The sequence below is a fragment of the Python bivittatus genome, unplaced genomic scaffold (genome assembly GCF_059951505.1).
Source record: "Python bivittatus isolate LINGU-HERP-01145 unplaced genomic scaffold, Pbiv_v1 ctg000690_np1212, whole genome shotgun sequence".
In the NCBI taxonomy this organism is placed as follows: Eukaryota; Metazoa; Chordata; class Lepidosauria; order Squamata; family Pythonidae; genus Python; species Python bivittatus.
This window is the reverse complement of record NW_028277096.1, coordinates 5,312,166-5,334,826: the sequence shown is the minus strand read 5'-3', so window position 1 is coordinate 5,334,826 and position 22,661 is coordinate 5,312,166. Positions and strand designations below refer to the sequence as shown.

The 22,661-nt window shown below is 42.5% G+C and overlaps 1 protein-coding gene across 13 annotated transcripts; it reads right to left on the bottom strand.

The window, feature by feature from the left end:
* Positions 1 to 116: 116 nt before the first annotated feature.
* On the bottom strand, positions 117 to 22,222 carry AGBL5 (AGBL carboxypeptidase 5). Of its 13 annotated transcripts, XM_025165588.2 has the most exons (19): positions 21,775 to 22,045; positions 19,210 to 19,507; positions 17,999 to 18,170; positions 17,047 to 17,213; positions 16,293 to 16,334; positions 14,661 to 14,798; positions 13,834 to 14,011; positions 12,831 to 13,009; positions 11,603 to 12,122; positions 10,774 to 10,943; positions 9,064 to 9,199; positions 7,544 to 7,731; positions 5,922 to 6,121; positions 4,083 to 4,250; positions 2,080 to 2,213; positions 1,666 to 1,712; positions 1,254 to 1,414; positions 1,039 to 1,130; positions 117 to 823 (listed from the first exon to the last, which is right to left on the bottom strand). In XM_025165588.2, exons 2-19 carry the CDS (start codon positions 19,446 to 19,448, stop codon positions 752 to 754), a joined length of 3,003 nt encoding a protein of 1,000 aa, XP_025021356.1. In that variant the 5' UTR covers positions 19,449 to 19,507; positions 21,775 to 22,045; the 3' UTR covers positions 117 to 751. The 13 variants fall into 13 exon arrangements, with proteins under 13 accessions (XP_025021356.1, XP_088008300.1, XP_088008304.1 ...); XM_088152174.1 differs by adding an exon at positions 22,072 to 22,222 and having other exon boundaries at positions 117 to 1,414; positions 21,775 to 21,916; XM_088152178.1 differs by having other exon boundaries at positions 1,039 to 1,414; positions 21,775 to 22,046.
* Positions 22,223 to 22,661: the final 439 nt, after the last annotated feature.

Below are 22,661 nucleotides of genomic sequence, written 5' to 3'. Positions count from 1 at the left end.
CCTGTATCAGAGCCTTGTTACATTTGCATCACTTCCCAAAGCAGATTCCAACTGTCAGCCTCTCTTACACTTACATACACACACAGTCTTCAAAAAGCAGTTTTTTTCTTTTCCTGACAAATGAAATTTATTATAGAAACATGTTACGAGACAAACTTGTTTCAAAAATAGCTTCCAACCCAATAACCAACTATGTACAGTGGTGGAAATAATATTGGAGGAAGGGCCTTGGCCACAGCACTGGGCTGTAGTCGACCAGGAGGAGCTGGTCCTTTTATGCTTCCCAAATGTCATACGTGCACCTACAGAGCTTCTTGCAATTAGCCTGGTTTGCTTCTTTTTTGAAAGGCACCTCCTTGACAAAGAAAATAAATTAGATGGATCCCCCAGATTTTGATGAGGATTGCTGGGAAAGAACCAAAGAGGACCCATTTTCCCTTAAGCCTTTGATGTCTTGTGTAGCTGGCTACAAATAGGATGTGATGTGATGAGGCTCTTATTCCTGGGAAAGTCTCAAAGCCAGAACTACTGGCTGCTGTCATAAAGAGCAGCTTTGGTTTAAAAGAGCAGAGAGAGGAGAGGAAGGGGGGTGGTTGGATCAGGAACTCATCAAGTGCCAACAAGAAGGGTCTCAAGAGGTTTCTTCCACACCAAGGGATGAGTTGGAGTCAGCGTGTTCCTGGTATGCTGTGGGGTGGCGGCACTTGAGCTGGAGCACATTGGCCGCAGCTGTTGTGCCCCCACTGGCAAGTCAGGCCTCAGTGCAGAAAGACAGGATCTTGCGGTAGGTGAGCTGGGGGGAATCTGGTCGCCCAGGGAGATGCTGCAACAGAGAGAGCTGGCTCAGAGGACTAATGATGTCAACTGCAGCTATGCTGCCCCAAAGTTTCAATAAGGAGGGTGACTACTGCCTATACAACGGTAAAGGCGTTGCTTCTTCTTCTTCTGTCTACAAGACAGGGGTTCAAGGGGACGGCAGCGGCTGCAGGTAAGGGTTGCAGCAGCATCTGGCTTTGCAGAGCTCCCTCCTCCCCATACCTCGTCCAGCAAAACTTTGGGAGGGTTGCACAGAAAAAGTGATTCTTCCCTCTGACCCGTTACCGTCAGCTCTGGCATTTCCAGCTGAAATTCTGCAGGAAGAGAAACAAGGTTGCATCTGTTGCCACTGTCTGGTGTGGAGAATCTGAGGGACTGTCCAAAATGGACAAATGTCAGCCTTGGTAACCAGGACAGAACGCCCTGTGAAAACCTACCTGGCAAGGAATTTTGTGCTGGCATCTGTGAGGGTGCATATTTCCAAACCTTGAGGGAAGAATTATCACTGCAGCTGTGAAATCTGAGTAAGTGCTGGGTTTGTCCTGTTGGTCTCCTGCGTATGGGAATCCGGCTTGGCCGAGGCATCAGTATATCTAGACTGCAAGGAAAATACTGGGTTGGAAGTTGTGCGTCACAGTTAACCAGTAATAAGGAACTGAAATCTTAGGAATCCTAAGAGAATGCTGGACAACACTAAGTACATACCACAATTTCTAGTGTGGTGTTCGCTTTCTAGCTAACATGTAGCTCTTCCAAGCCATGCTTGCAATGGCACAAAAGGGGAAATCATACAGATCTTCTTTCCACCCCCAATTTATAAAACTATTTGTCCCCCCCAGTCGCTATTACCTAGAAGTTTCCGATAGCTTTTCATTGTTCAGCCGTCTTGAAAAGTTCTGCATGGAGAAAGAGAAACCAGTTGGGACACAGTGTCGGCAAGACAAAGACTGGATGTACAGTCTATGTTCTCTAAGCTACAGCAAGATAAGGATCGGATGTAAAGCCTGTGTTCTGTATGCTACCATAGGGTGAGGGTGATATTTTTTTGCTTAGGGCTGGGAAGTCTTGATGGTATGAAATCACAGTGGTAGAAGGGTCATGCAAAGTGTCCTTCCTAAAGTTTGGTAATGCCAGACAACTCTTTAACAGCCCAGTGATTGATCTCTATTCTAGGGAAAGCCCTAAGCGGTCTAGCAATCTAGGAGAATGGCATCTGGCCATGGCAGTCGAGCTCTGTGTACCAATGTAATCACTGCCCTTTACCTGCAGCAACGCTAGGCCACAAGGTGGAGGAGGCTTCAGCTCCTCAGGGACATGCTCTGATTCCGGCAGTCCATGACAAGCAGTTACTACTGTGCTAGCCTTGGCAGTTGTAAGTAGACTGTTGCAGCTGGATCCTGCATGATCAATGAGAGAAAGGCAAATAAGGGCTCAAAAGGGAGGTAATACAAGAGTCCAGGCTTGTGAGGCTGCAGCTTAAGCTGAACTCCCCAGACTCCAGTGCCTCTTAGTTGTGATTTGATTGGCAGCCAGTTGCAGAAAAAGCAGTGCTAATACCAACACTCCAGCAGATTTTGCTCCTGTTTGTCTGGCCTGTTTGGAGCTATGGGAACAGTCATACCTGGCAGTGTTGGGATGATATCCCCAATAGAAGCTCAGAGGTTTGTTTGCAAAGGAACTTAGAGCAGAACCCTCTGGATAAGACTGGCTTGGCTGTGTCATTTGGGACAGAGACTTCAGTCAGGTTCCAAAGGGATTGTGAAGAGGTTCCATAGAGACTTGGTGAAATGAGGACAGCTGCTCCCTTCTGACATCAAGGCGAACACCATGAACCACAAACTAGTAAACTGCTATTTAGCCTGGCATGTTATGTAATTTCTGCCTATATAATTAGTTTATAGTTTGATGTGTTGTGTGAACAAAAAAAATCAGGTAAATTGAATAAATTCTTTTAAGTTGTGGGAAAGTCTATCATGGAAACACAGCCTATGAATATTACAAAGCAAAATATATAAAAATCTAGTCTGTTAGGCTGGATACTGGATTTCTCAGAAGTTTGATCCCATTCAGGTATCAAATTTGATGATTAATATTTCTCCTCTTGTCTGCAAATAAAGTACTGTTTACTGATATTCTTCAAATGTGACAGAGAATGGCTATACATATGGAGGCAGAAAATTGGGAGAGATGCTGTATCTTCCTTAGTGAACAGTACAAGGAGTCAATTTCTGGATGGAATCCTTAGAAAGCCTGAAGGTAGCAGCAGATTGGACTAAAATCTTATTTTCAGTCAAACCAGAATAAATGCAAAAATCAATGTTGTATTTTTTAAAAATAGAGGGTTATCAATGATTTGCTTGTTTCCTTATCTCAACAAACCTTGGGTGAGTCTTTGGTACAGTCTATCACACCTCTGTAACTGATTGCATCCAATTTGCTTGTTTGTCTCTATATTACTGCCACCTAAGACTGTAAGCTGGTGCAGATTTGGCTCAAACAAGTCTCTTTGCCTCCACTTCTTCCTCCCATGGTTTTCCAAGATTTTTAACTATTTTGAGCTATTGATTTTAAATACATATATTACTCATTCTGAGTTGTATAGGCAAAAATCTATTTGTAAAGCCTAACATTTCTTCCAAATGCTGTCAGAGCATGCTGAATAAGTAAAGCTGTCCTGGCAGCACATAGAACCTTTTAAAGTCATGTTGCTTTTACCCACCATTAAGAGCACAGTCCAATGTTAATTCCAGTTTAACTGTAGGTAGAAAGACCTTGTGAAAGCAGCAGCCAGCAGCTTCTGCTCAAGAGTAACACCCTTCTCTGCCTGAATATTTTTCTTGGATAGGAGCAGCTGGAGTGGGTGGGTATGAATAGGCCCCTGGAAATGGAGTGGTCTGCACTGCTCCAACTTCAGTGTCAAACATCTCTCCCACCACCCAATTAGGTTTAATTTCAGTAGAACCTTTTTTGAACCAACCTTGCAAGAAACAAAAAGCATAGCTAGAGATTAGTCCAAGGAAAGAAGGAACTCCCTGAATCCTCACACTGTGGCCCACCATGGGTTGAGGGGCTATGCTTGCACTTTAATTACTCAAGTAATATTGGTGGCAACTGATACCTGGCAAGAACAGGTCAACAGTAAGTGACCTGTTACACCTGTTGCAACACTTACATCGATGCTGCTGGCATACTCCAATAGTCCACTCAATTTCTGTTGTAGAGGCAGTCTTTGGCAGAGGGGGAGAGAGGCAAAGTGGCATACAAACCTGGTATGTTGATAGTAGTTGGAAGGGAGCAGGTGCCTAGGCTGGGAGCCAGCTGGAGATGAGAGGCGGTTCTGGTGGAGCAAGGGAGAGAGGGTGCCTGGATGCTGCTCACAGCAGCTCGTAGCAAGGTCTGGTGCTGATGGCGCCTCTTCTCCTGAACTCGAGGTTCTAAGTAGGATGAGGGACAAGCAAAATGCCAGCTCTGAAAGGTCTTGGTATCACCATCCCACTTAGGTTCCATTTATTCCTTCACAGAAACTACCTACGGATCATCCTTCAATGAAAGAAGCTTACCTACACTATTATAGGAATTGGCTAATGGGGAAGATGAGAGGACTCCACTATCTTCTTTTCAACTAAGGCCAATCCCATTTGTTTCACAGTGTACTGTACTGTAGATTATTGTACTGTGATAGGAAGGAGAACTGTATGGCATACTTGGTACTACTGAAATCCATGGAAAATACAGCTGCAGTGTGTGTCTGTACACGCGCACATGCCCAGACAAATGTACAAGCTTTGGATAGGCTATACTGATCTTTTCAGGGACAAGACAGAATAACCCAGGGTGTTACTGGAAAGCTCTAGTCTCAGAAAAGCTGATAAAAAGACAACATTTCATCCTTGCAAGGATGTCAATTTCTTCTGCCTTCTGCCACATGTGGAGATTGGTGCTTATACTGTACTACAGGCTCTTGAGTCTGGAGTATCTGTGGGCCACCTTTACCCTGTGTTACAAAACCAGCAGTGTGTGTCTTGGGGAAGGGAGCCAGTTATAGAAGATACATCCACACATGCTGAGAGACACAAAACTTAAGATCTTCATGCATTCACTGACTCTTCCCTTAAGACTTGTCAAATGTTGACATTTTTTCTTTAGCAGCAGTAGCAAGTAAAGATGACAAGAAAGTAGGAGAACTGCAGAGTACCTGCCCTCTCTGTCTAAGCTTTGCCAATGGAGAATTTAACTGATATTGTGGCACATTCACATAACATACTTAACACTGTTTCTAAGGTAACCCATTTTCTTGTTACCGAAGTAACCCACTTAATACACTGAACCATAAACTAACCAGAGTATTGTTTATCAATGCCAGGCAAAATAAGTCTACTTTATACACTCAAATATTTGTTTTCATCCAAGGGAAAAGACCACCATGAATGTGGTATCCATCCACTGACTGGGTCACCTTGGATCTTAACTGGTTTCACATGTAAAGGACTTTTTGTAAACATCTAGAAAAATATAGCTTGCTACCTTTATATGTATTAGGTTATGATTTAGAGCTCAAGGACTCTGACTCAAATCTTGCCCTTGATGAACTGTACCCCCTCTTAGTTTAATAAGTTGTTGTGGGGACAAAATGAATTGCCATAGACACTACCCTGAAGCTTCTCAGTAGGATGGGTGAAATTAATACAACAGTCTGGAGGGTTGGAACAGAATGTATCTCAGGAGATGTTGGAAAGAGGAAGCTCCATAACCTTTTCCAAAACACCCAGCGTACTACTGGAGAATTCCATTTTCCTAGTTTTCTCATGAGGCAGCAGTTCACTTAACTTATCAAGTGACTCCTCTGTCCAGTGCTATATGTAAGTATCACAGAGACCATCTGATCACAGAGGCCATCTGAAGTCCACGGTCCCCCTTGGTTCAAGGAAAAAGATAGGGGGCTTGCATTGACACAGGGGAAGCTTGTGCACGATTCTTGTATGTATGTTTATTTCATAAGAAAAATTAAGAAGGAAGAATGTTCTTTTAAGGCTGCTGCTTTCCACAGCACATCCATTCCCAGATCCATCTGAATGCTCCCAGCACAGATTCGTCAGGCAGCTTACCTCGCACAAGTGCCAGCACCCTTGAGGCACATTTCCGAGGGCTCTGCCCCATGCCCCCCGTGGAGGCAGTGGGGTGAGGGGAGCTGAAGGTGAAGCTGGGTGAGGTCTTGACCTGAGCGGTAGCTTGTGGATTGATGCTACCATTGCTGAAGCTCCTGGCTCGGCAGAGAGAATTCTCTGAGCTGGAAGCAGAGATCCCACTGGGAGAAAATGTAAAGGAACAGAATCAGAGACAGGGCAGCTGTTCCCAAGATGTCCCTGCAAGGGTTTTTTTGGGGGTTTTTTTGCATCTGAGATACAAAGTCTTATCCTAAGGTAATCCTTCTCAAACCTGTTGCATGGTGCCTAAGCACAACTTAGTTTCTATAAGCAGCCTATTCCTCTTCTGCTCACCTCCTCCTCCTTCCTTTACCTTCCAGAAGGCCATTAAAACCCAACTCTTTACCCAGGCACTGGGGTAGAGTGGTGGAGCCTGAGGAGAGTTGTTGGGGCACCCTGGGAGGTTGATCGAGGTGCCAGATTTTTAGTTTTTATATGTTTTTATAGTTTTATTGTTGTGAGCTGCCCAAAGTTGTTTTAAGATGGGCAGCCATATAAAACTTGGCTCTCACTGGATATTTTGTTTTAATGTGACATAACAAAAATAAAATAAAATATCCAGTGGGAGCCAGTTTGGCATAGTGGTTATAGACACCAGGCTAGAAACTGGGAGGCTGAGTTCTAGTCCCACCTTAGGCACAAAGCCAGCTGGGCGACTGGGTCGGTCACTCACTCTCAGCCCTAGGAAGAAGGCAGTGGCAAACCACTTCCAAAAAATTCAGGGACTTGTCCAGGCAGTCGCCAGGAGTCAAGATTGACTCAAAGACACAAAACAAAATATAAAGCAACATATCTGTTAACTGCTAACATTATCTGTTACAAGTAAACTTGCCATGTTTCTTACATATAGTTCCATTAATTTTATTGCTAAAAATTGTGTACTAGAGTGTTCTCTCCAGTGTTGGTATTAGAAGAGGAATAATACAGACTATATATAAACCTCTCCTCAAACAATATAAAAGAAAATAGCACTAGAACAAAGTGCCATTTTTTTTCTTGAAATCTGGATAGAACTGTTGTTAAGGGAGTGGGGGAAGAGGCATTCCTCCAAACTGAATGTAGATCAGTGGGGATTTCAGGTTTATCATCTAACCTCCTCAGGTCCCCTTTTTGGAATATTAACCTTTCTTTTGTTCTCCTGACACCCATAAGAAGTATCAGAACTGCAGGGTGATATGTACGATTTCAAATGCTACAATCAGCCTCTTCTCTCAAAGATTAATTTTTTTAAAAAGCTTCTATGACAAAATAATCTACAGGGGGAAAGGTTCTATTTTCTCTACTATTAGGACTATTTGAATGTAAGGCAAGGGAGGGATACTGAGATATTTGTTGCTGGCAGCTATCCTTTTTATGCAGCAAAGCTGCAAATAAAGGGACTGTAGCAAGAAAGTCCAGGGCCAGGAAAAGATTTGTGGAAAGCAATCCTGGATTCCTGCAGATAGACCTCTACCTATCCTAGTTGCATTTCCTATGAACTTTGCTTTTCTCGTTGAACCTACATGTCCCATCCAGTCACATACTTGCCCCCCTTGGGTGGGGTTTTGGTGCCCTTCCTCCTGGAGTAGCCTGCCACTCCCCTCATGCTGCGCACATGTTTCAGCATCCAGGCACGCAGATTGCTAAGGCAACTGTGTTCAGATAGGACAATCCGAGGCCAGGGGTTGCATTCTGCCATATCCAGTGCTGCAACTGCTAAGGCCCTTCCAACCTGTATATGGAGGATGGCAGTAGATTGTTAGAATTGAGGCCTTGTACATTTGTCTTTGCTTGTTTTTAAATATAGGGCAGGACCCCTGTATTCAACAAAATAAACCAGAAAGACCCCACCTTAAACAATTGCTGCTAAGTGTACCCCTACAAATAAAGGGTGATGAGCTTTATCAAGGGCCTCAAATCTGGGTAGTCAGATGTACTTCCTATACCAATATCATGTTGATTGATAAACTATGAAGAGAAAACAAGACTGAAGCAATCAATCACTGACATCAATTAAGATGCAGATAAGACCAGCCAACCTCCAGCCTGGCAGCTCCTTTCAGCACCAATTTGTGTCCCAATTCCATGATTCCAAATTTCTTTTGTGTACTGCACATGTTTGGCTTATGTGTTTCAGAGGGGAACACACAAGCAAAGAAACTTGGAGAAAAGACCCAACATACTGGGTAGAAAGTTTTAGCAGGCATGGTGTGATTCCTGGGCCATTAATGGTAAATCAGTTCCATACTTGGCAAAGGCATGATATTGTTCAATCTTCCCAAATTTAAGCCAAAGCTATACTTGGCTGAGAATGGACAATCCCAAAGTAAATCATTTTTATCAGCTACCTTGCATAATGTCAAAAAGGAAAACCGGGCACAAATTGAAATAGCTGTGGTAGGACGTTGGGCATGGAGCAGCCTAGATTTAGTGCTTTATGACCCACACTGCATGCAGCATGCAAGCAATGTTCCATGGCCTGCTGGTATGTGAGCAGCCTTAGCAATGAGTTTATGATGATCAGTCCCTGCCAGATAAATGGATTTCCATGTGGCTGCATTCTTCAGTCTGAGATGTGCAATTTGTTTGCATCCAAGAAAGAACAGCATCCAAGCAGGCATTCAACACACAAAATTACTCCTGAATCTGGAGAGAACAAGGAAGTCTAAAAACACACCCTCGGCAGCAACTCCCTGGGATGTTTGGATTCTGGGAAACTCCTAACGCTTTTGCCACATAAAAATTTGCCATTTGGGCAACTTTATAGCCCCACAATCCAAAGGCTATGAATGCTTTCCTCTGAGCGAATGATCATATGAGGAAATGTGTGTGTGTGTGTGGAGAAGAGTTTGAGCAAGATAGAATGATGATCCCCCTTGCATACAACTAAATAAATAGCTTTGAAGGCTCTTGCATTTATGTTCTTGAAACACTGCCTCCACTTCCCCCTGGGCAGGGAAGATGTTTCCTAGCGTAGGGGTGCAGACTGCTCTTCCACAAGTCCTGGAACACAGTGACTTACCTAACACTGAGTCTGGGGTGGGGGAAGGGTGGCCTGAGATACCTGCTCAAAGAGCTCCACAGTGTATTTGGATGGGAATGTTGGGAGAGGAGGAGGAGTTGCCCGCCCATTATCATGACATGCTGCTGGAACAGTATTGACTGATCGTCCTGTGTTGTAATTGCATTCCAGTGTGTAACTAGAAAACAGATGGAAAAGGTGTTAGGTTACCAACATTAATGCAAATTATGAACTAATCCTTAGTTTTTGGTATGACACAATCTAAAACATCTGAAACTGCTGAAAGGTTTTAATACACTGAATTCATATTTCTTTTCCCAAAAAGATGTTCCCGTAAAACCCTTTTTATACAATGGCATGATCAATAAAAATAATTGGTGTTTTTATCACTCAACTATGTGTTGGTAAAAAGGCAGATTCAGCCATAAAATAATATTATGGTTTACTGGTTAGACTTGTGACATCAGAAATGGAACATTTTGTTTGATCTGATTAGGAAAAGCAACAATTAATTTCCCTGTGCAGAGCAGTGGATTAAACTAGATGACCTTTGAGATCCCTTCCAATTCTGTGATTCCCCAAATAAGCTAGCTTTCTTTTTTTCTCTGCATTCTATACAATTAGAGTAACATTCAAGAAACAGAGGAGGAAAAGGAGAAGACCTTTAGGGGGCCCCAATGATTTCTCTTCAACAATTCTCTTTGCAGTGAATTTTAATCATGTACTAAAATCCAAGTTCTGATTCAGGCAGTTAATTATTAGTAGCTAATTCAGCTAGGCTGATTGTACTCATGCAGTTCTGTGTATTTGGTTGTTGTTCACCTTTTTTTTCTGTATTCCTCTTTTTCTAATAAGCTCCTTTTTTATCTAGATATTTGGCTTCACTGACTTAAAAAAAAAAAGAAATCTTTAACCTTTCCCATGTGCCAGACCGCAGTGCTGCACAGCTACAGCTTGTATTTCAGCATTGATGCAAGATTTGTTATAAATTGTCTACCTTCTGGTTTTCTCAGAGCTGGGCTGAAGAGAGAGGTCCTAGGTAGAAAAGCTAAGAACGTCCCAGCTGGACAGACTAGAACGTATCAGAAAAGTCAGTCTAACTGGAAGCAGCCTCTTATAACTGTTTTTTACAGGGAAGCTTTTAAGGAGCCTGTCAGTGAGGGTTGGGTTATTCATCCCAGTTTGTTACATACATATCAGACCAGTGTTTTTCAAATTTGGCAATTTTAAGATGTGTGGACTTCAACTCCCAGAATTCCCCAGCCAGCATTGTTTGAAAAACACTGTATCAGACCATAATGCTAATGAAAAGATCTTGGCCTCATGTTATTCCAGATCAAAAAGAGATATGTCAGCAGCACCAAAAGGATCAGCATGTAATCATCCTAAGCAATAATCTATGCCTCTGCTCAAATATGGATTCCTGTCATATTTTGTTAGGTAGAACTTAAAATAGCATTTCTATAAATCCCAGCCTCCCTCTGGAGGCCAGGTATTCAGCACTGTGAAACTCACTCCAACGTACTAAGAGTTACAATCCTGCTGCCAGGATTCCCTAATGAGCATTGCATCTTCTCAAGGGTCACTCCACTTGTGGGAATTCCTTCTCTCTGGCTTCAGTTTGATCTAGCAGATTCTTAAGGTGGCAGGATCTTTGTAGATATTGGAGGTTTTGAGGTGGGAGAAGAGGAACATACCTAAAGAGCCAATGGTTGAGATCATAATGAGGCAGGATCCCACTGAAGCACATACCTGTGAATAATGCCTGAGGCCTTGTAAATGGCCACACGCCCACTGCCCTCCTTTGATTGTCCATCCCGCTTGTCTTTAGCATACATATTCTTCTCAGAGAAGTTGCAGCCCATGAAATCAAAATGAGCAGAGTTCAAGGCGATGAGCTTAGGAAACAGCATGTTTTCAACCTGTAAGAACAATCAAGAGGCTGGGAACACAAAGCCATTCCCGTTTCTACATGCTATAGAAGCAGGCAGTTTTGCTTCTTGCCAGAGACAGCTAGCTGGGAAGCAGCAATGTAGCCAAAGAAACTGAAAACAGTAATAAAGAGATCCAGCCTACTAGAGAAAATAATTCATGGTGATTAGGTTTAACAGTTGAGTAGAACAAACATAGTATGTAAAATGCTCAGAAGACTATGTGCTCTGACCAAGCAACCATCACCAGCCTGAAGTTATAACAGAGAATCAACACACAGAAACTTGACACCATCTTTTGGACTAAGGGACACTTGAAGGAAATGTTTAGCAGTTTAGTCAGAGAATCTCAATTGAGTCTTCTGTGACCAACAAACCCAGCCCTACAAACAAGTTGACTAGAGAGAAAAGCACAATAGCCACACACAGGAACTGCCTCTTTGTCTTGTCCCTGAACCCACTTCATCACCATCTGCAACATCCTTAAGTAAAGTCTAAGCTCATCTTGAAGGAGCCATGGGACTATTTATCTGCCTGTAATCCCTTCTGCCTTGTTCCTTTGGATTATACATAGGCAATTCTTCCTGCAATAGCCCAATTTTGCCTCTGTGTTGGCCAGGGCATTTCTAAAGGGGCCAAATAGGTCTCACCTGATAGTTCTCATCAGAAATATTATTTCCATACATGAAACAGCCACGCTTAGAGGCATGTCCGTGCAGATCAACATAGTAAGCTAGGCCACTCTGTTGAGGTGGGATGGTTTCTGGGGCAGGTGGTGGAGGATTCTCAACTTCATTCTCACAGCACTCAGAGAATAGTTCTTCTGAAAGGATCCAGACATCCGGGTCATTACTTCCTGGTACCTCCGAGGCCTCAGGGTCCTGAGATGAGGGGACACAGGAATCTCTGGAACAGTTGCGAAGGTTGTTTGCTTTCTCCAGCTCAGAAAGAGGGACGTCATCACCATGGGGACATTTGCGGGTAGAACGTTGATTGGCTATCTTTGTGTTGAGTGGAGGGACATAGGTTCGCCAGTCCGGGGCACCAGGCTGGATCCGGCTGTGAACATGGTGATAGAGCATGACAGTCTTGGCCCCGTACACAGCAGGATGCAGCTCTGCATCAGGGTTCAAATACTGACGATTCAAGTTAACTCCACGAGCATCTGTTCTGTGGGAAGCAGAATAAATTATGATGAGTGGAACTGGGCAAAGATGTCTCTCTTGTGGATCTTGAACACAGCTATACAGATTAAGTAAAGACATTCTGCCACTCGTGAAGGAAGGAAAACTGGAGCTATCGCCTTGTGCACCCATATTGCCAGGTCCCACGTTATTTACAGACTGCCCACTTAAATTTTTATTCCAGATTAAGAGATCCAAGCAGCCCTTGCCCCCTCCACATACGGATCTCAGCGGAGCTAGGAGACAATTAAAATGTATCTGTGAAAAGGAACAGACATTGCTGGCCATCAGTTTCTAACTATCCTAGTCATTGTTTTCTTTCCATTAGATCAGTGGCTAGGCTGCTTTTCACAGGCAGAGAGATTTGGACTTCTGGCTATTGTTTTGAGAGCAAGGAGCAGAGATTGTTTGATAAACCCAACAGATCTCAAATGAACACTTAAGATCTTTGATCCGAACCTATAATTCCCTCATAACTGAAGGAGGGCAAAGAGGAGAAACAAAGATCCACTCTGAACCCCTTCCATGCCTATTGCCTCAGCCTGTTGCTTTTTCTCAACCTCCAAGCAATAGTAATATGCTGTAGAAGCTAATTATGGGTAGATTACAATCAGCAATCTGGAACTTGAGGAACCAGAACTTCTTCCTGTCCCAGTCCCATCCTCCAAAGCCCAAGTGTCTGCAGGATATTTACCGATAGTGTCCTCGCATCACTCCATCCGGATTTAGCATAGGGATGAGCTTAAAGACAAACATACGCCGCAGCATTTGGGCCCGAGGATCCTCCTCCCTCAGGATGAATTCCAGGAATCCATTGAAAACAAAGCTAGAAGGTGTTTCCCCAGGATGCACTCTGCTGCTGAGAAAGAATACCTAGCACAGGGTGATGGGGTAGAGAAGAGGAGAAATGCAAAAGTATTAGTGATCTGTTCCAAAATTGAAAGCGTTTTAGCTTTCCTTAAAGTCAGCAGGACCTGCAAATATTTTTGTTTCCCATCTGTTTATGACATCATAGATTACTTATACACTGCTTTAGCATTAGGTATCACAGCACAGAAACTAAAAGGAGAGAAATCCTGCCTGGAGGATCACTCTAAAATACAATTGGAAAAGAGGAAGAGAGAAGCAAAAGGAAAGAACAAGAAGACTAAGAAATAAACCAAGGGGTAGGGTTACATTGTTTTGAGTGATGTGGGCAAAGCAATGCCTTGCTAATGTCATAAGTTACTTGATTGTCTTATCCCCCATTGAAATGAGAAATGGACAGTCATAACTGCTCTCCTATCTCATCCATAGCAATTGTATACCCATGGCTCTTTCTGAATAACCTGCTACATGAACGCCATTCAGCAGTTTCTAAGCAGGGTATTTACCTGATTGCTCATTGGAAGGACTGATAATGAAGCTCAAGCTCAGATACTTTGGTCACCTAATGCGAAGAGAGGAGTCTTTGGAAAAGACCCTGATGCTGGGAAAGATTGAAGGCAAAAGGAGAAGAGGACGGCAGAGGATGAGATGGTTAGATAGCATCACTGAAGCAATGAGCATGAAACTGAGCAAACTCAGGGAGGCAGTGAAGGACAGGAAGGCCTGGCGCAATATGGTTCATGGGGTCACGAAGAGTCGGACACGACTTGACTGAACAACAACAACAGAAAGCAGGGTATTTAACATCTCACATGCAGCAACTAACTTACTCTCTTTCCCACAAAGCAGTGTGGTCGGGGTGTGTTCTTGTCTGGGAACAACTTCTCCAGTCGAGCCTCCCGCTCCTCCTGCATGCCATGACATGATGTGATGGTGAGCAAGTCCACACGTAGTTTATCCAGGGAATAGCACAACAATTCCCGATGATAATAGATGGCATCAAGATAGCTGGAGATTAAAAGAATAGGCAGGCCATTTCAGTGTGGTCTAGTTTTTAACTTACTCCAAGAGCACCACCCTTTAATTCTGTCAAGTAACCTCATACTGGCTTCTGCTCTCCTCCCCAACAAACAACTTCACACAAGGCCAGAAGGAAGTCCCCAAAGAATAATCTTCTTTTAAGGATTTTACTTTGGAAGAGAGAGGAAGGAACTTGTAGAGAATTCTCTCTGTTGCCAGCTTTCATTCCCCATCTTTGTCCATCTATCTGTAGGACTTTGATCCAATACCCATTCCAAAACTCAAGTGGAACTATTTTAGCTATCTGGCCCAACCGGTTATCCTTGTGGAATAAAAAGCCATTCACACAGTCTTCTATTCCTTGAGTAGGTGTTCTGCAAGCTATTATGAAGTAGAAGGCCAGAGGGATTTCCTGTTGGCCTCAGCCGTTCTACAGGCCCTCATCTTGAGGTAAGGTTTTTTGCAGAAGAGATGAGGGAGGGAGAAAACTGGCCATTTGGATCTTTAAAAATTCTCCCACAGAGTATCAAATTATTTCACAAAGGCAGCCTTGGGGCCCGATGAAGAACCTTGCCCATCAGCTACCTCCCACTCAGAACCACCTAGGCCTGGCAAGGGAATCAAAGCAATCACTTACGGTGTACCCCTGGGTGGGGCCGCCTCCTTTTTCCCTTTTGCACGTCCTCCTCTAGGGTACTTTCTTGTTCTGTGGGTGGTGGGGCGCGGCTTCCCCTCAGCTTTTCTAGAGTCTGCGCCTGCCCTCCGACTAATTGTGCTATAATGTTGGACACTAGTTTAAATCGGCAAAGAAGGGTCTGGCTAAGTTTTTCTTTTCCATTTCTCCAGACCATTCCCCCAGCCAAGTCCTCTTCATTAATTCAATCTTACATCCCAGCCTCTTTGAATAAACAAGCCCAGCTGATTCCAAAGAGATAGGGAAGTAAGAAAAACCAAGCAAAAGGCAAGAATTTTATCAAAATGTGTTGGAAAGAATAGGGTTAATATGGTAAGGAATTTCTTCCCATTTAGATATCCCATTTTCTCTACCCCTTTCCCTGGAGAACCAGTGTTGGATCACAGAGACTTTTAACTGGACCCAAAAAACCTATTTTTGCTTTTTTATCATTACCATAGCAGCAAGTACACCCAACAATAGGAGACAACAATGGATGAGAAAGAATAAGTAACCAGTAAGAACACAATCTTGTCATGCTCCAGGAAAATCCCTGGCTGTCACATATTTGTTTTAAAACATTTATATCCATTTTTTATTTAAAATTCTCTCACAGAAAATGAAGCAGTAAAAATATAGTAATGTAACAAGCAACAGAGGGGAAAATGATCACAGTGGAAACTAATACAGATAAAAAACAGAAGAGTAAAACTCTTCTCAAGCAATATGTCTCGGAACAAATATATTTTAATACCAAGAAAAAGAGAAGGGGCCAAATGGACCTCTTTGAGAAAAAGTTGTAAAACATATTTTGCAATCATTTCTCAGTACAAAGATGGTAGAGAAGCCAATGCATGGCAGAAAACCCGTTCTGTCTGATAAGAAAGAGTACATTCTAAAACGGGGTTTCTTGTACCAAGGGCACAGTTTTACATAAATTTTCTGGGGCTGGATTCTCACAACACATTTAATTTGGTCACTGAGTTAACCCACTTTCTGGGTTTGCAGGATAAACTGAGTAATGAACTAAACCAAATGGGCTGGGTTAGCAATAAACAAATGAAAATGAAATAAGTTTAGCATGTTGTACAAATGCAGCCACTAGCTCTTTAGCTGACTTGGTTGGCGGGTGTTGCAGTGTACAGCCAATAATTGCAGATGAATTTGTTCTGCCGTATCTTTTCTGTAATAAAGCTTCATCTCTGACTAGAGTTTGTATTGTATCTAGAGATTACCCTGCTACTATAACTGCCTTTTATAATAATAGACCAGGACTCTTTAACACTGAGGACGCAAGCCATGAGATGCCTTCAAGAGTTAAAAAGTTCTTAAATGGTGATTCAGGGGCAGGATTGTAAGTCACCGATAGAGTAGATATTTTGCATAAAGAAGATGCCACATTAAAGCCTTGGCAACTCCAATAGGGCTGGAAAAATCTTTCTGAAACCTTATAGAACATTTCCCAGTCACTGTAACTAACATCAAGCTGCAGACAACATTGGTTGGATTCAGGAGAAGGTACTTTTTGATGTTCATATGAGCAGAAAAACACCCAATTAACAGGGAAATGACTAGTTTAACTAGAAGCATACATACAAAAGCTCTTTCCAGGTGGCACTTTGTGGTTCTTCTTGAGATCTGAATGAGAAGAGAGCGAGGATATTCCAGGCCAAGGAACACTGAGATATGTATTATAAGGCAATGTCCATTTCTGATATTTTGTATCAATTACTTCTTCTCCGTATCCCATGAATCCCCATATCTAACTGGATTTAGGTTTTGGGTATAAGGAGAATTATTATAATAAAGTTCTTTTGTGATAATGGACAGGAAATAGGAATTCAATTCAAAAGGCTCAGGATTGGGTATCCAGATGTTTATTTAATTTGTACAGCACTGTTGGAACTGCCTTCACACACAAGAACTAAGAGATATGAGTGACTGGCTCATATCTAACACCTAAAACAGAGTCTATAACAGATCTGGACTCTGTCTTGGGCAGAGGATCCATTCTCATGCATACTAGAAACCCACAACAGTAAACTAATATGAGGTGGAAGTTTTTGCTCAACCATCCCCAAACCTAAGTTGGTGATCAAACCCTGGCACCATCACAGAGGAAGCCTTTAACATCACCAAGACCCAGTCTGAGCAGAACAATGTTACCCACTCTGTTTCCAAATGGTCCCTTAATTCCTCCTCATTGTTCACTCACACCCTAAAGGTAACTCCAAGTCCACAATCATTTGTATATAAGCTTAATATGCAGAGCATTTCTTCTAGCTGACTTTATAGGACACAAGACTTAATAGGAAGGGAATGGTGGCAGTGTATAAGAAACTAGAGTTACCTGCTAGGAGAGAGATGTCTGCACTCTGCAAAGTGGGCATCCAGCTGTGCCAGCATGTCCTGGCATTCTGTGTATGAGAAGGGATAGCAGAAGGCAAAGTATGTGGTGGCTCCTCGACAATCCAGGAATCGGTGCACAAAAGACAGGACAAACTGAGTCTCCGCCATCTGCATGAATTAAAATGCCCAAGCATGATCTCCAGTACAAACTGAAGCAATACAGACAACCTAAGCACACAAACAGGCACTAGGTTCTTCCCAGCCTGCTGCCACTAAGGTTTGCACAAGATCCTTAGTTTTTTAGTATTACCTGGATTAGATCTTCAGCCATGCCAGATATATCACTGCCTTTATTATTGTTACAGCCACAATACAACCCACATGTTGTGACATTTTAGACAAATGAGTCTAAAAATGTAATTTGTGTCATGATGTTAAAATAAGGATCTAGAAAAACTGTATTATGTAGACTCAATTCTTCAGTTCATTCTTTTGGACAGTGTAAGCACACATGCATTTTTTTATATCGTTAAGCAGTAAGAAGAATCATATAACCATGTATCTGTGACTCAACTAAATAGCCTGAAATTAAACCAAGCTGATATTGGATCCTGGGGTAAGTGGCAGAGGGGGAGAATAAATTAGCGTATTCCAACTCTTTGGACCATGGAAGAAACAGTCCAATAGAAGCACAAAGCAGATAATCTCTGGACATCTTAGTCAACACTCAAGGCTCCTCTTTCTGATGACTAGATACTGCCCTTGCCATTCCTCCTATACAAAGCCCCACACTGGTTGTGGCTCAAATAAATCCACTTTTCCATCTACCTCCACATTTAAGAAAGTCATATATTGCTTCTGGAGGCTATCGGGACAGAATTAGTACACTTAAGCCCAATCTCAGCACACCAACCTCAGCACATCCTTCCTCAAAGTACATGTTATGCAGATACCTCAAAGGCAGGCCGCTCACGGATGCGTTCCCAACGGGGCCTGATAGGTATTGTCTTTACTAAGGGTGTCATCCCCTGTGAATAAAGTTTGGTCTGCTTGTTCATGTTCACAATATGAATCTTGATCAACTTGCCTGGCATTCCTCCTCTCACACTAAAGTAAAACCAGGATCTGGGGAAGAAAAATGACACAGGAAAGAAAGAGGAGGGTCAGACAATAGCCACCCATCAGCTGATACACCTCAGACTCCAGAAGTTGCATTTCTGCCCAGAAGGACGAAGCATACTTGGAGTTGGGAACTATCATGGACTTTATATCTTTTCACAGTTGACCTTCATTCCTTTTCTGTTAAAAGAACAAAGCATGTGAAATTCATATTCTTTATCTGAGGGTTATCTGAGGGACCGCCTCTCCCCGATCACATCAGCCCATCCCATTAGATCCAGCAGGGAAAGTATGCTATGCATTCCATCAGCCAGGGACTTGCATTTGGTAGGTCCCAGGAGGCGGGCCTTCTCTGCCGTGGCTCCCTCCTCGTGGAACATTTTCCCTCATGAAGTTAGGCTCACCCCTTCCCTGGTGTCATTTAGGAAGTCCCTCAAGACCTGGTTGTGTCATCAGGCCTGGGGTCTTTGGGAACTGGAGACTTTCTTAGATGGCTCCACTGTAATTGATATTCTGCTCTCTCCATGGGGTTTGTATATTTTAAAATCTAAATTTTTAAAATTTGTGACGTTTTTATTTTAATAACTTTCAATCTTTTTATACATCTGTTTTTATTTACTTATTTTATTAATTGTTGTACACAACCCAGAGTCACTTTGTGTGAGATGGGCGGCTATATAAATGTGATAAATAAATAAATAAATAAATATTCTTTCCCTGTCTATCAAGCCTGTATTTCCCCTTTCTCTGGGATTTTCCTGTGCCTATTTTAAATTGTGACTCCCTTGGAGTAGGATTTTGTCATACACACAAACATACATGACAATATATAAATAAAATTAAAAGTAATAACTTCTGGTCTCTGTTCAGAATAGTCTTCTAAAGTAATGATCTCAGAGGATAGTTTCAACTCTGCCATTACTAAATAGAAAAGGACAGAAGGCTTGTGAGATAAAATGGATTAGGAATGGCTTCTTTGACAGCTCCATTCCTACAATCAGCAGATACAACACAAAGCTTCATGTTGTTTCAGTGTTCCTATTACCTGTTCCCATTCTCATATTCTGTGTCACCACAATCTGGCTTGGTCCACACGTTGAATTCGTAGTCTGCAATGGGGAGGGAGCTGCCAAACACCACTGAGGCAGCAGAAGTATTGATGCTGCCACTGCCATTCACACTGTTGTCACCATCACCTTCCTGGTGTTCCACCTTCTCGACATGAGCCAAATTCCCAGAGTCAAATTTGGAGCTGAACAAGAGGCCACCACAGCGTATTTCCATCGTAATCTCGGTGACCAGAGTGGTTTCATCCTCCTACAATATGTTGCCTGAAGTATCTCCTATGGAGCAAAACAGAATGGCTACATTTTTACCTAAAATTCCTTACTTATTTGTTGAGTAAAAAGTGCAACTTGAGAGTAGATCAACAACAGTATACAAAGGCATTTCTGGTCTTGCAAATGCCAACCTCCATCCTCTTTCTCTACTTCTGGCTTACTGACAGGCTACTTGGGATAATTCATGTATATAAAAATGAGCAATACGTTGATTCCTTACCAAAGAATAAGAAATGCACAGAAAAAGTAACCATTCTTAAATATTTTACCTGCCATGTAAAAGAATACAGAAACCTGGAGATTTGTATCATATCATGCTGATAAGAACACACACAAAAAAACTCCTCAGTCATTACCTACTGAGCACAAATTTATAAAAACGAACTGCTGGGCCACTAAATCTTTTTCTTCTGAAGTTCCTATAAAAACATAATTCAAAGTCCATGTTGTGGAAACATTTAACATTTGTTCATTTAATCCAGACTACCTACATCATTTTTGCCAAACCTAGTATTGAAAGTTGGCACCAAATTTGCCTTTGGAAGATTTCAGCAGCTTGAATATAATCCAAATGTCTGCAGGCATTTACAAAAATAGCATATCCTATTTGAGACATAGCTGTCCCCAAGCAGCAGGAATTGTATTGGTACAAATTATACTACTTGATTTAACTAGTTGTCAGGCTCCAGCTCCCTTTATACAGTGTTGGCCTTGAAATCAAAGTTATTTGGGAAGAGGGCCTTGGTCTGTCAAACATCTGTATGTGCAGAATTTTCCTTACTGCTATCCTGCCCTGTAAGGGCTCTTCTGTTCAACCAGATATATCATATATTACCATAACCAACAGAAATGTGATAAAGGACTGTGATTCCCAAAGGTCTATATCAGGCCAATTCATAAACAATCAGGAGCTAGGGATGAACAGTGACATGGCTAAATTTGTAAATGTCACAGAGTGGTTTAAGAGTGTAAACTGGAAGACACCAAAGAAAACTTTGATTTAGTTGCACTAAGTGAATGAGTATTTAAACTAATTATTTTAATATTTTTGGTATTTTTTTTATAAAAGCCACCAAGATGATGTACAATAAATTAAAAAATTTTTTTTAAGTATTCTGTACCTAGAGGCAAAAAATCATAAATCTGCATATATCATTGGGTTCTGAATTTGTAATGAATCATAATGAAAGAAATTTTTGTGAACAGCTCAGTTAAAATAATCTCAGTGTGTACTGGTGTCAAAAGATACATTGTACACCAGGAATATATTGGAATAGAAATGAAGAAAACTGCCAAATTATTAACTTTACATAGATCTACAGAGCACTCACACGCAGAATTTGCATTTTTAATGGATTGGAGTGGGGGGACAAATGTAACAACAACAACAACAAACACAGAAATACTTGGAGAATTCAGTTCACTCTAGATATGCCATGCTTGAATGGATGTTTATAAAGTGGAACATGTGGAGTAAAAGACAATACAAACCTAACAAACTAAAGCAAATATATTTAGGAAATATTGCAACATTTGGGGATTTTTTAGTTTACAAAAAAAAAAAAAGCCAAATAAGGGGAATGTGATAGAGGTTTAGAAAATGTTCTTAGATATTTTTCTCACTCTTTCATAAAAGAAAGTCAATGGGATGTGGTGATGAAGGTGTTGGACTGGCACTTGGGAAGACACTGGGTGACTTTGTGACAGTCACAATCTCTCAGCCCAACTTCACTGGATTACTGTGGGGGGGAAATTAAGGGTGAAAAGTGCTATGTATATCATCTTAAGCTTTCAAATGAAAAACAGGTATAGAACTAATAAATAAATACATAAAATTAAAAATACTAGAATTGTTGACCTAATCACAGTGGCTATATATTCTCTCCAGTACCCAGCCAGGGTGAGTCACATATGCTGAGATATGTTTAACTTGGGTTCACAAATATAGTACGCAATAAACCATACTGTAGTTTGAGTAACATCAAGGCTAGGTTCACTCCTTGCATCAAGCCATAATGTAATTGATTAGTTGTGTGAACTAGGCACATTATTCCGAATACTATTTATTGGGAGAAATGAGTGGGAGGCTGCTGCTATTGTGCTCCTATCTAGACATGCTATTTCTAAAAGGATGTTTATACAGTAGAAAATGTGAAATAAAAGGTATCATAAACATCAAAGTCTGAGCATATTTTTTAGTCACAGTAGGAGGAAACATAGATTAAGCAGCAGGACTGTGACTATATTTTGCCTAATAGCTCAGTGAGTACCTGAGCGTCACGCCCCCTCCATTTCGTTCCCGTTTGTAGGGGCCGCCTGCCACATGGAGTCAGAAGTCAGCCAGGTGGACGCGACAGGGCGATTCTTTCACTGCTCCCTTTATTCTTTTCGTCCCCCTTTCTGGACCCGAGGCTTCAATGGAGAGGTAATAAAGGGAAGGTCCATAAACTCCTATTCCTTAATTTTATATATTGGACACGCGCATGTGAGAACACGGGACTAAAACGGATACAGCTATCGCCCCAGCGCGGCCCACTCTCCTCCCTTCTCCCCTCAAATCGACCAACCTGCTCCCGTCGCCGCCGCCAGGGGCACCGGGCCAGGCCAGCCCTACCTTCTGCCGGTTGCCCAGGCAACAACAACGTTTTTTATCATTGGCTATGCTTCTTTTGCTGGAGAAAGTCGGCCCCCTATTGGTTTACTGCCCCTCTCCATAGCAACACGATGCACCATTGGCTAGCCGCGTCCCTTCCATGGTGACATGCCTGTTTGGTTGCTATGGTAGCGGACAGGGCGGGAGCGCTGGGGATTAGCTCGTTCTCGTTGCAAAGTATGTGACCTGAAGCCATAGGTGAAGAGCAATAATCTCACGGGTGGGCGTGGCTAGGGATACGTCGGTTAGTTCTAGCTTGGGAGGTGTCGTAAAGGTTCCGCCCAAGTTGCGCGGCTCGCTGTGGAACGGTGTCGGAAGAGAACTTCCGCCATTCCCAGCCCGCACGGACAGCGCTGCGCAGAGTGGGAGATGATGCAAACGAAGTGAAAAGTATTTCAGTGGTCGGGGCCACACGAAAGACCGGCCGAACGCGTTGTCGGCCCCCCCTGCAGCGCTGGAAGAGCGGAAGGAGAGCGAGAGGCCTCCTCGTCGCGGCCTTTGCGT

Coding starts and splice junctions, on each gene's coding strand:
- AGBL5 (XM_088152174.1), bottom strand. CDS start 19,448: ATGGAAATACGCTGTGGTGGCCTCTTGTTCAGCTCCAAATTTGACTCT. Junction 14,799..16,292: donor GCCACCTGGAAAGAGCTTTT/GTATGTATGCTT, acceptor CCAACATTATAG/CACAATTAGTCGGAGGGCAG. Junction 1,415..1,665: donor AAGCTATCGGAAACTTCTAG/GTAATAGCGACT, acceptor TTTTCCTTGCAG/TCTAGATATACTGATGCCTC.